The sequence below is a fragment of the Seriola dumerili genome, unplaced genomic scaffold (assembly GCF_002260705.1).
Source record: "Seriola dumerili isolate Sdu_G_001 unplaced genomic scaffold, Sdu_1.0 BDQW01000199.1, whole genome shotgun sequence".
Classification (NCBI taxonomy): domain Eukaryota; kingdom Metazoa; phylum Chordata; class Actinopteri; order Carangiformes; family Carangidae; genus Seriola; species Seriola dumerili.
In genome coordinates, this window is record NW_019174454.1 from 213,220 (window position 1) to 223,924 (window position 10,705).

Here is a 10,705-nt window from a genome sequence, read left to right on the forward strand (position 1 = left end):
CATCTTTGACAGCACGTTTTTATTTTTAATGCTGACGTTCTTCACGGGACTGAAGTCACCACACTCACTGACACATCTGGTTACAGTTCTTAGTACCTATACAGAATTAAAACATTTCTAATGCTCATTGCACATGTCATTATATGCAGGAGCTGTATTAGATTATCTAAAGGCTTTGATGCAAAAAGTGCAAAAACACTAAAATCTTCTTCTTAACCCTCCACATAGACAGTGTTTGGTTATTCTTGTAGTATCTTCTAGTATAAAAAAATCAATAAGGCAACATCCCCATGAAGGTAAAATTGGTGTCACTAGTGTAAACATTTTTCATTATAAAAATCTAAAAGTCTAAGGAAAAATGTGCTCTGGATAAAACTATCAGAGGCACACCCTTAGGTGCAAATATAAAATGTTAAAATTAGTAGTTACTATTCTTTTAGCATCTTTAGATCTTCTCCATTTCTTTTAGTAGCTCCCCAAAACTTGTAACGTACCACGAACACCTCTCCTTTACCTGCGGCCTCACAACGTTCCCACCAAATCCAATGAAAGCACTCTGAGGATGAAAGAAATAATACTATAACCACACTGTAGCTCCAATATGCATATTAACCACCTGTCAAATATTTATGTGCACACTTGAAACTGACGACATACAGCGTAAGGTGCAACACTTACAGCAGGAGGGCAGGCCTCTAGATCAGTGGCTCCATCTCCGATCATCACAACAGTCTTGAAGCCATACTGTTCCTTCAGCATGCTGATGACCTTTCCTTTTCCACCACTCTCAGCTGTGGGCTGGCTCTCATCAAAACCAGCATACTCTCCTGGAAAACACATAATTTAATTAAGAAATGTAGGATAATGCCAAAGAACAAGCTGACAGGAGATTTCTGATAGGAAACACAAAATGCCATTTTTGATGTTATCAGGTAGAGGATTCAGGCCTTGTACTGAATTGTTTCATAGTCATTACAAAACTCCACTCTTGTAAGAACAGAGAAAAGTCACAAACAGCTCTTACCAGTGAAGTAGAACTTGAGCCGGTTGGCATAGACGTGATGCAGAGGAATGTTTAGCTGAGTGGCCACATGTTCAACAATGCAGCGGAAGCCCCCTGAAATGAGGAACACCTTTATGTTGCGCTGGTGCAGACGGTCCACAAGCTCCCTGGATGAAGACAAATGGACATTTAGCAACATTCAAATTAGAAGCATTCAATTTTTTTCTTACATTTTTGTGTAACAGGCAATAGTAAGATCTCATTTGGACCAAGAAGCCTCATCTATCAACTACATCTGAGCAAACCATAATTGCACACGTTTACAACTGGATGTGATTAATTACACATCTTTGCATATGCACAAAGGAGCAGGACAGGCTTATAATGATAAACACATGAATAGCATTAATGCCAGGACTCTCATATTTGGAAGATGACATTAGTCTCATGCCTAATAAAGAAGGTGTATAAACTGCCAACAAAATGTCTGCCATGTCAGCAGCCATGATAGTTAAATACAAACAGACAGCTCATTTGTGCTCATAGTAGAAACTGTTTTGTAGAGTTTCAGACACTGGATGGCCATCCTGTGTTGGACAGTTTGGTGCCTAAATCACCTGCTTTTTATTTTCTTGTATAAACCACTTCCAGAGACCACGACTTAAGACTATGACTTCAAAATACTCTTGAAAATATTGTACTTGCTGTTCTTAAATGGCAACAACAATTAACAAGTTCTGTTTCCTTATAAACAGAGGATAGGATTGTTTAGCACAAATGGTCAGTTTAGGTGATTCATTTGTGGACATTAAATCCCCTGTGCATACCAATGTTTCCGTATTGAGCGGAATACAAAGTCACTACGTTACTCAAATAAACAAAATGTTGGCATGCTCACCTGATACCTGGAGTCAGCTGAGGTGGGTGGTCTGTTATCAGTTTGTTCACTTGTTCTCTGGAACATCGGATGATGGAAAGACGCTCAGTCAGGGCTGTTTTAAAAGTCATTGAACCGCCCATAGCTTTGCGAGTCCTGATATGTGAAAGTAAAACAGGATGGTTTAACATCTGGAACAAATCCAGTAACATCAAATATCAACATGAAAATTCTGCACTGTTGTTCTTTCAGTACAACAGTGCAGATAAATAATTTTAAAGTATTTGTTTTCCCATTTGATGTAATGTTGAGAGCATTTATACACATACATTTCAGTGACTGCATCCCCCACACCACAGAATTTGGCCAGTTCATCAATGCCTTCCTCTTTGATGACGGTGCTGTCCACATCGAAACAGACAGCGTCTGCTCTCCTGAAGAGCTCCTTGGTCTGTGAAAGTGTAGTCATCATGCTGGGCAGAAAAAAAAGTATACAGTATGAGAGGCTCAAATACAACAGAACCAGTTCAACAGGAATTACAGGTCTGATGGCACAGATTTGTTATTCTCAAAGTACTTTATTAAAATAAGTGTTGCAGGTAAACAGCAAGTGCAAAAATACCTTGTGTGAACAACTCAGCTACAGATGAAATGTATTGTTTGATGTAAAAAATCAGCTCACAGAAAAATGGCTTTTTGCTTGTAATTCTGATTTATGAATATAAAATATGGAAAACATAAATCAAATTAAATAAAGCTGAGCAAGAAGAATTCCTATGATCAACAGTGAATCCAAACAATACATTTCTGAAATGAATGGTATGATTAGCAATAAATTGTGAGAAGTTACTCCACAGTTGTTTTGTATGGGGACAACTCCAAAACAGTTGGATAGATGGATGGATCGCGTGAATTACATTATTACAGCAGCCTACACAACAGCGAAAAATGTGCTCATTAAGAACACATTGTTATCAATAACGTGAAAAATAAAGTTATGGAGTAAGAATAAAAAAGACAATACAGAGATAAAAATGTCCTAAAACTACAGTAGAAGTAGTCGTAGAAATAGCAGCCATACTAGACACTCTGACACTCCCTACAAAAGCTACAACTTACATCAGTTTCTTTCTTACATTTCTGGATAAAAGCTATGAAGCATTTTAAAGGATTATTTCTTTGACTTTGTTATTAAAAAATAGGATGTGGCAACATTAGGAAGTCATCTGAGAGAAAATCTAATTGTCATTATCAGCGTCCCGAGATGGATTTGGTGGTTTAACGTGAGGTCTGTGATTCTGCAGAGCAGTTGCCTGATTTTATTGTTTAACTAAGCCCTGTATGCAGTGAATGTCTTCAATCCAAACACATCCATTGACTGAAATACCTATGTGCAAACGTTTCTGCATCGACGGAGCTCATCTCATCAAATAATCACATGTCCGGTGATGTGAGAAAAAATGGGTTACATAAAGCAATCTGCCTAAATAAACCATACTGGAGGCCGTTAAGGACATACTCTGCCTGTATTGCGTCACCCCAGACACACTACAGAGGACCAAGGCTGGCAAGCGAAACCCACAACAAACATGAAGACGATGAAAGCCGATCAACCGAGCCGATTCTGCTGGTCTTGCGTTGCGGTTGCTCGCTGCTGCAAAACACTGGCATGACGGTGTCACGGCTTTACGTTACAAATGACCGTTAACGGTTCCCGAGAGGATGCTACCTGTCCGGTGTGGTCAGCTTCTCTTGATTTTAGAGCTTTCAACACCTTCTGTTCAAATGTCCAGTGTGAGAAACTACTCACGCTGCAGGCCAGGCTCGTGTCTTCAAAAACATTTATTTACAACATTATATTTACTAAATATACTCAGGTTGTCCTCTGGTACTTACTGATACGAGCAACGTCGATGCAGCAGTAACAGCAGCTCCACCATTAGCCAGCCTCTCTCTGTGGGTTCACCGATGAGGAAGTGGAGCGCTCACTGCGGAGCCAATCACAGTCAAGCCGGTGAGGGACCGCCCACTAGCCTTTGGTCCGATTCCTTGACAACAGTAACGGTCAATTAACGGCCAATATATGCTACTATGAAATGTGTCTCAGCAGGGTTACATTTTATCTGCTATCCTTGTAGTAAATTTAATTTTAAACAGGGGTGTAGTGCGAATAGTTCTTAAAGTCATCATGTTACAACTTTATTTACAAAAAGAACAGGTTAGAGTAATACCTCCATAAAAGATTACGTCCATATCGTTTCAATATCTTGTTAACAGTCAAATGACTAAAAATTAGCATGTCATTGCTATACTATTTTTTTTTTTTACTTTTATTCTTTATGGTGCATTGTTATCAATTCTTAAAGGAGCTATTTAAAGTTTTTCTGTTGTTACATTAGCCAATGTTAGCATTGACTGTTTACTTACCAGTCAACAAATGTTGTGAGTTCAGCATCAAACTTCATTCGGTTTCTCACAAAGAGCTGTCTCCAATGGAATGGAAAGTTACACCAGTATTATCTGTCTCTGTCACGTCTTTTCTTCTGCTGAAGTTAGCACACTAACCAGCTAGCCCTGGGCAGTCTTGTCACTTCCCGATTGGGACTCTCTTGTAGCCTCAATCAGCCCTGAATAAGTAATGCCGCTCAGAGGGCGTATTATAACCTCTCGTCTTGTAAATGCAACAATAGCCAATAAAGCTATTTTCAAGTGAATCACACCACCCACTCCCGGCAAGAAAGGCTGTAAATGAAAAAAAAGCAAATATGTTGGTAAAAGAAATCATCATTAAAACTGTTCTAAAAGTGAGGAGAGGGGAATATTAGATACATAGCTGAATAAATTAGTTGGGATAATTCTGGTGCTGTCAAAGTGTTTAGACATTTAAGAAACGCGCGCGCGCGCACACACACACACACACACACACACACACACACACACACACACACACACACAGGGCTGAATGAAAAAGCCCATTGAGATAACCAGGTTGAGATGCAATTAAATCTGAAATTAGGATCAGATAGCAGTATTAGTGGGATCATGAAAAACTGGAATGTTTTTAGAAAACACTGAAAGGAACACTGAAGGAAAAGTAGGACACTAAAATACAATCTTGAAGAAAAGGTGGCATCTTCAAAGAAATGACCCTCTAGGCCAGGCCAGATGGTGGCAGTAATGGGCGCAAAATGCCACAAAACACCAGAAGAAGAAGGCAACCCAAGGCGAAGAAGAAGGAACGGAAGGCAGCTGACACCCCACGTTGTAGCCGCGGTGTGGAGCGTGGACAAGATGTCGCTCTAGATTGTCCTGGTTCGCTGGAAAACCTCACCTGGGTCTAAAGGAAATGTGAGTTTGCACGTCAGGACAGTTCACTTCAGTGAGCAGCCTAAAGGTCTTTGATTCGCTTTACGATATACACGTGAGGAGAAGTTAACTTGTGTAGCCTAGAAAGCATGTGGTCCACATGCAGCCGTCTAGCTAACGGTATGACAGGCCACTGTAAATGCAGGGACATGTTGCTAGGACGCCCGCGGCCGTCTCAGTGCGCCCGCGACATCCACACGAGGAGAAAAGAAAAGAAAAAAAAATCCGCGAATTAATAGAGGCATGAAGTTTGAACTGCTATAGCGATCTGATTGCAACAGAGGGATATTGTTTAATTTGGAGTGGTGAAAATGCACTTCCTTGACTCTTGGCATAGACAGTTTCGATGATCATCAGGATGAGTGCTGTGAAAAAGGGAAAAGTTGAGTTCAGAAATGTCGTGTTTTTTTTTAAACGAGTGGACTTATAAATATTTTGTTACTCATGTGGGTTCAAAAGGCTGTATTGCCCTGAATATGCCAAAAAGTGCAATTTCACTGTTTCAAAGAATATAATATTAAGAGACATTTTTTCGAAACCAGAGCATGCCAACTATGCCACCACCTATCGTCGGCGGGGAGAAGCAAAAAGGGCCCTGAAATTGTTCCTCCGATTTAAACCGCCCGTCAGAAGTATTTTGTGAAGCAGACGGCCATGACAAGAGACAGTCACAAAGTGAGAGCTTACATGCCGGCCTCTTAAGCGCTGAGCCCAAACACGTCAGCTCGTTCCAGAGGGTGAGGTTTCTTAGCAAAGACCGTATGGTTGAGAACTGTGCCCTGACATAAAATCAAGTTTTTTGAAAAACTGTCAGTCTGTCTCGTCGGGCCGGTACTAGGCGTGTGAAGAGTGATTGAATGCGGCAGTCTCACTGAATCATGAGTAGTTAGATTGAGAATTGATTAATTGTAATATTCATCGGGTATTGATCATGTTATTTTGTTTAAAAAGGGGCTAGTAGAATAACACAATCAAGCCACCATAATCTATGTACCGGTAGTTGTAAAAGTAATTCGCAAGTAAATATTTCATGGTTTAAATTTTAATTTTCCAAATTGTTGTGGCCTTCACTTACTTTTAACGAGTCAAGTATGGCCCACTGAAAAAAAAATATTGCCCGACTAATGTCCTAGCAACATGTTCCTGCATTTACAGTGGCCTGTCATACCCGTTAGCTAGGACGGCTGCATGTGACCAACCAATGCTTTCTAGGCTACCAAGTTAACTTCTCCTCACGTGATATCGATAAGCGGAATCAAAAGACGCTTTAGGCTGCTCACTGAAGTGAACTGTCCTGACGCTGCCAAGACTCACATTTCCTATTGAGACCCAGGTGAGGTTTTCCAGCGAACCAGGACAAATCTAGAGCGACATCTTGTCCACGCTCCCACCGCGGCTACAACGTGGGGTGTCAGCTGCCTTCCGTTCCTTCTTCTTCGCTTGGGTTGCCTTCTTCTTCTGGTGTTTTGTGTGCATTTTGCGCCCATATACTGCCACCTATCTGGCCTGGCCTAGAGGGTCATTTCTTTGAAAGATGCCACCTTTTCTTCAAGATTGTATTTTTAGTGTCCTACTTTTCCCTTCAGTGTTCCTTTCAGTGTTTTCTAAAAACATTCCAGTTTTTCCATGATCCCACTAATACTGCTATATCTGATCCTAATTTCAGATTTAATTGCATCTCAACCTGGTTATCTCATGGGCTTTTGTTCATTCAGCCCTGTGTGTGTGTGTGTGTGGTGTGTGTGTGTGTGTGTGTGTGTGCTGTGTGTGCGCGCGCGGCGCGTTTCTTAAATGTCTAAAACCTTTGACAGCAACCAGAAATTATCCCCAAACTAATTTTATTCAGCTATGTATATCTAATATTCCGCTCTTATCTCTCACTTACTTAGAACACGTTTTAATTGATGATTCTTTTACCAACATATTTTGCCTTTTTTTTCAATTTACAGCCTTTCTTGCGCGGGACGAGGTAGGTGGGTGTGGGTGTGATTCACTTGAAAATAGCTTATATGGCTATTGTTGCATTTACAAGAGCCGAGAGTTATAATACGCCCTCTGAGCGGCATTACTTATTCAGGGCTGATTGAGCTACAAGAGAGTCCCAATCGGGAAGATGACAAGACTGCCAGGGCTAGCTGGTTAGTGTGCCTTGCAACGTTCAGCAGAAGAAAAGACCGTGACAAGAGACAGATAAATACTGTGTAACTTTCCATTCCATTGGAGACAGCTTTTGTGAGAAAACCGAATGAAGTTTGATGCTGAACTCACAACATTTGTTGACTGGTAACGTAAACAGTCAATGCTAACATTGGCTAATGTAACAACAGAAAAACTTTAAATAGCTCCTTTAAGAATTGATACAATGCCCACCATAAAGAATAAAAGTAAAAAAAAAAAAAAAGTAGTATAGCAATGAACATGCTAATTTTAGTCATTTGAACTGTTAAACAAGGATATTGAAAACGATATGTTTTACGTAATCTTTTATGGAGGTATTACTCTAACCTGTTTCTTTTGTAAATAAAGTTGTAACATGTGATCTTTTAAGAAACTATTCGCACTACACCCCTGTTTAAAATTAAATTTCTACAGAGGAAGCAGAGTTAGAAATGTAATCCTGCATAGAGACACATTTCATAGTAGCATAGATATTGGCCCGTTAATTGACCGTTACTCGTTGTGCAAAGGAATCGGGACCAAAGGCTAGTGGGCGGTCCCTCACCCCGGCTTGCACTGTGATTGGCTCGCAGTGAGCGCTCCACTTCTCATCGGTCGAACCCCACAGAGAGGGCGTGGCTAATCGGTGGAGCTTGCTGTTACTGCTGCATCGACGTTGCTCGTTATCAAGTAAGTACTCAGTAGGACACCTGAGTAATAGTTTATGTAAATATAAATGTTGTAAATCAAAATTGTTTTGAAGACGTACGAGGCTGGGGCGGCGCAGCGTAGGAGTAGTTTCTCACACTGGACATTATGAACAGAGGTGTTGTGAAAGCTCTAAAATTCAAGAGAAAGCTAGACCACACACGGACAGGGTAGCAGTCGCTCCTCGGGCAACCGCTTTACACGGTCATTATGTGTAACGTAAAAGGCCCGTGACAACCGGTCATGCCCAGCTGGTTTTGCAGGCAGCCGAGGAACCGCACGCGCAAGAACCAGCAGAATCTGCGCTCGGTGATGATCGGCTTTCTTCATCGTCTTCATGTTTGTTTGGGGTTCGCTGCCAGCCTTGGATCTCTCTGTAGTGCTGTCGCTGGGGGTGATCGCAATACAGGCATGAGTATGTCCTTAACGGCCTCCAGTACATGGTTTAGTTTATGGCAATGATTGCTTTACTGGTAACGACGTAGCTCTTTTTTTCTCACATCACCGAGACTATGTGGAGTTATTTAGAATGAGATGAGCATCGGCGTCGATCAGAAACGTATTGTGTCATAGGTATTTTATCCTCAGTCAATGGATGTGTTTGGATATTGGGTAGACGAACATTCACTGCCAATAACCAAGGGCTTAGTTTTAGATAAACAATAGAACATCGAAGGCACCTGCTTCACGATAGGCTCAGGATCACAGAACCCAATTAACGCCTACAACTCCGATCTCGGACGCCTGTATTAATGAAATTAGATTTTCTCTACAGATGTGACTTCCTAATGTTGCCACACAGTCCCTATTGTTTTAATAACGAGAGGTAAAGAAATAATCCTTTAAAAATTGCTTTTGTTCCAAATAGTTTTTATCCAGAAAATGTACAGAAGATAAGCTGATGTAATGTTCGTAGCTTTTGGTTAGGGAGATGTCAGAGTGGTCTAGTATGGCCTGCTATTTCTACGACTGAACTTCTACTGTAGTTTTTCAGGACATTTTTATCCTCCTGTATTGTCTTTTTTATCTCACTTACGCCATAACTTTTATTTTTCTCACGTTATTCGATTACAAATGTGTTCTTAATGAGCACATTTTTTTTTTGTTTTTCGCTGTTGGTGTAGGCTGCTGTATAATGTAATTCACGTCGAATCGCATCCATCCTAGTCCAACTGTTTGGGTTGTCCCTCATACAAACAACTGTGAGTAACTTCCTCCACAATTTATTGTAGTCATACCATTCATTATCAGATAATGTATTGTTGGATTCACTGTTGATCATAGGAATTCTTCTTGCTCAGCTTTATTTCAATTTGATTTAATGTTTTTTCCATATTTTATATATAATCAGAATTACAAGCAAAAAGCCTTTTTCTGTGAGCTGATTTTTTACATGCAGAACGAAAGCGCGATTTGATCTGTGGGCTGTAGTTGTTCACACAGGTATTTTGCACTGCTTGTTTACCTGCACACTTATTTTAAATAAGTACTTTGAGAATAACTAAATCTGTGCCCATCGAGACCTGTAATTCCTGTTGATTAGTCTGGGTTCTGTATGTGTATTTGAGCCTCTCATACTGTATACTTTTTTTCTGCCCAGCATATGACCTACACTTTCCCACAAGCCCAAGGAGCTCTTCAGGAGAGCAGACGCTGTCATGTTTTCGATGTGGATCAGCACCGTCATGCTATAAGAGGGAGAAGGCATCATATTTGATGAACTTGGCTCAAAGATTCTGTGGTTGTGGGGGATGCAGTCAACCTGAAATGTATGTGTATAAATCTCTCAACGATTAGCATCAAATGGGAAAACAAATACTTTAAAATTTATTTATCTGCACTTTTGTAACGTGAAAGAACAACAGTGCAGAATTTTCATGTTGATATTTGATGTTACTGGAATTTGTTTTCCAGATTGTTAAACCATCCTGTTTTAACTTTCACATATAGGACTCGGCAAAGCTATGTGGCGGTTTCAATGATCTTTTAAAACCAGCTGCCTGAGCTTTTCCAATCATCCCGATGTTCCAGAGACAAGTGAAGCAACTGATAACAGACCACCCACCTTCAGCTGACTCCAGTGTATCAGGTGAGCATGCGCAACATTTTGTTTATTTTGAGTAACGTAGTGAGCTTTTGTTTCCGCTCAATACGAAACATTGGTTGCCACAGGGGATTTAATGTTCCACAAAATGAATCACCTTTAAACTAGAACGATTTTGGGCTAAACAATCCTATCCTCTGTGTGTTCTAAGGAAACAGAACTTGTTAATTGTTGGTTGCCATTTAAGAACAGCAAGTAACAATATTTTCAAGAGTAATTTTGAAGTCATATCTTAAGTCGTGGTCTCTGAAGTGGTTTATACAATGAATAATCAAAAAAGGCAGGTGATTTAGGCACCAAAACTGTCCGAAACAGGAGGCCCATCCAGTGTCTGGAAACTCTACAAAACAGTTTCTACTGAAGCACAAAATGAGCTGTCTGTTTGTATATTTAACTATCATGGCTTGCTGACATGGCAGACATTATTTGTTGCATGTTTATCCCCTTCTTTATTAGGGCATGAGACTAAATTCACTCCTTCAACCCCACC

General features: G+C 40.4%; 1 protein-coding gene and 1 long non-coding RNA gene across 4 annotated transcripts in view; one reads left to right on the plus strand and one right to left on the minus strand.

The window, feature by feature from the left end:
• Window positions 1–2: 2 nt before the first annotated feature.
• Window positions 3–3,840, minus strand: psph (phosphoserine phosphatase). Of its 2 annotated transcripts, none has more exons than XM_022753828.1 (6): window positions 3,777–3,840; window positions 2,210–2,353; window positions 1,902–2,036; window positions 1,025–1,170; window positions 679–827; window positions 3–556 (listed from the first exon to the last, which is right to left on the minus strand). In XM_022753828.1, the coding sequence occupies exons 1-6, from the start codon at window positions 3,818–3,820 to the stop codon at window positions 446–448; spliced, it is 729 nt and encodes a 242-aa protein (XP_022609549.1). In that variant the 5' UTR covers window positions 3,821–3,840; the 3' UTR covers window positions 3–445. The 2 variants fall into 2 exon arrangements, with proteins under 2 accessions (XP_022609549.1, XP_022609550.1); XM_022753829.1 differs by lacking the exon at window positions 3,777–3,840 and adding an exon at window positions 3,400–3,533.
• Window positions 3,841–5,125: 1,285 nt separating this feature from the next.
• Window positions 5,126–10,705, plus strand: part of LOC111228066 — a 7,559-nt gene continuing 1,979 nt past the window's right edge. For both annotated transcript variants that reach the window (XR_002665366.1, XR_002665367.1), the window contains exon 1: window positions 5,126–5,228. This is a non-coding gene — a long non-coding RNA (uncharacterized LOC111228066). The remainder of the gene's footprint in view (window positions 5,229–10,705) is intronic.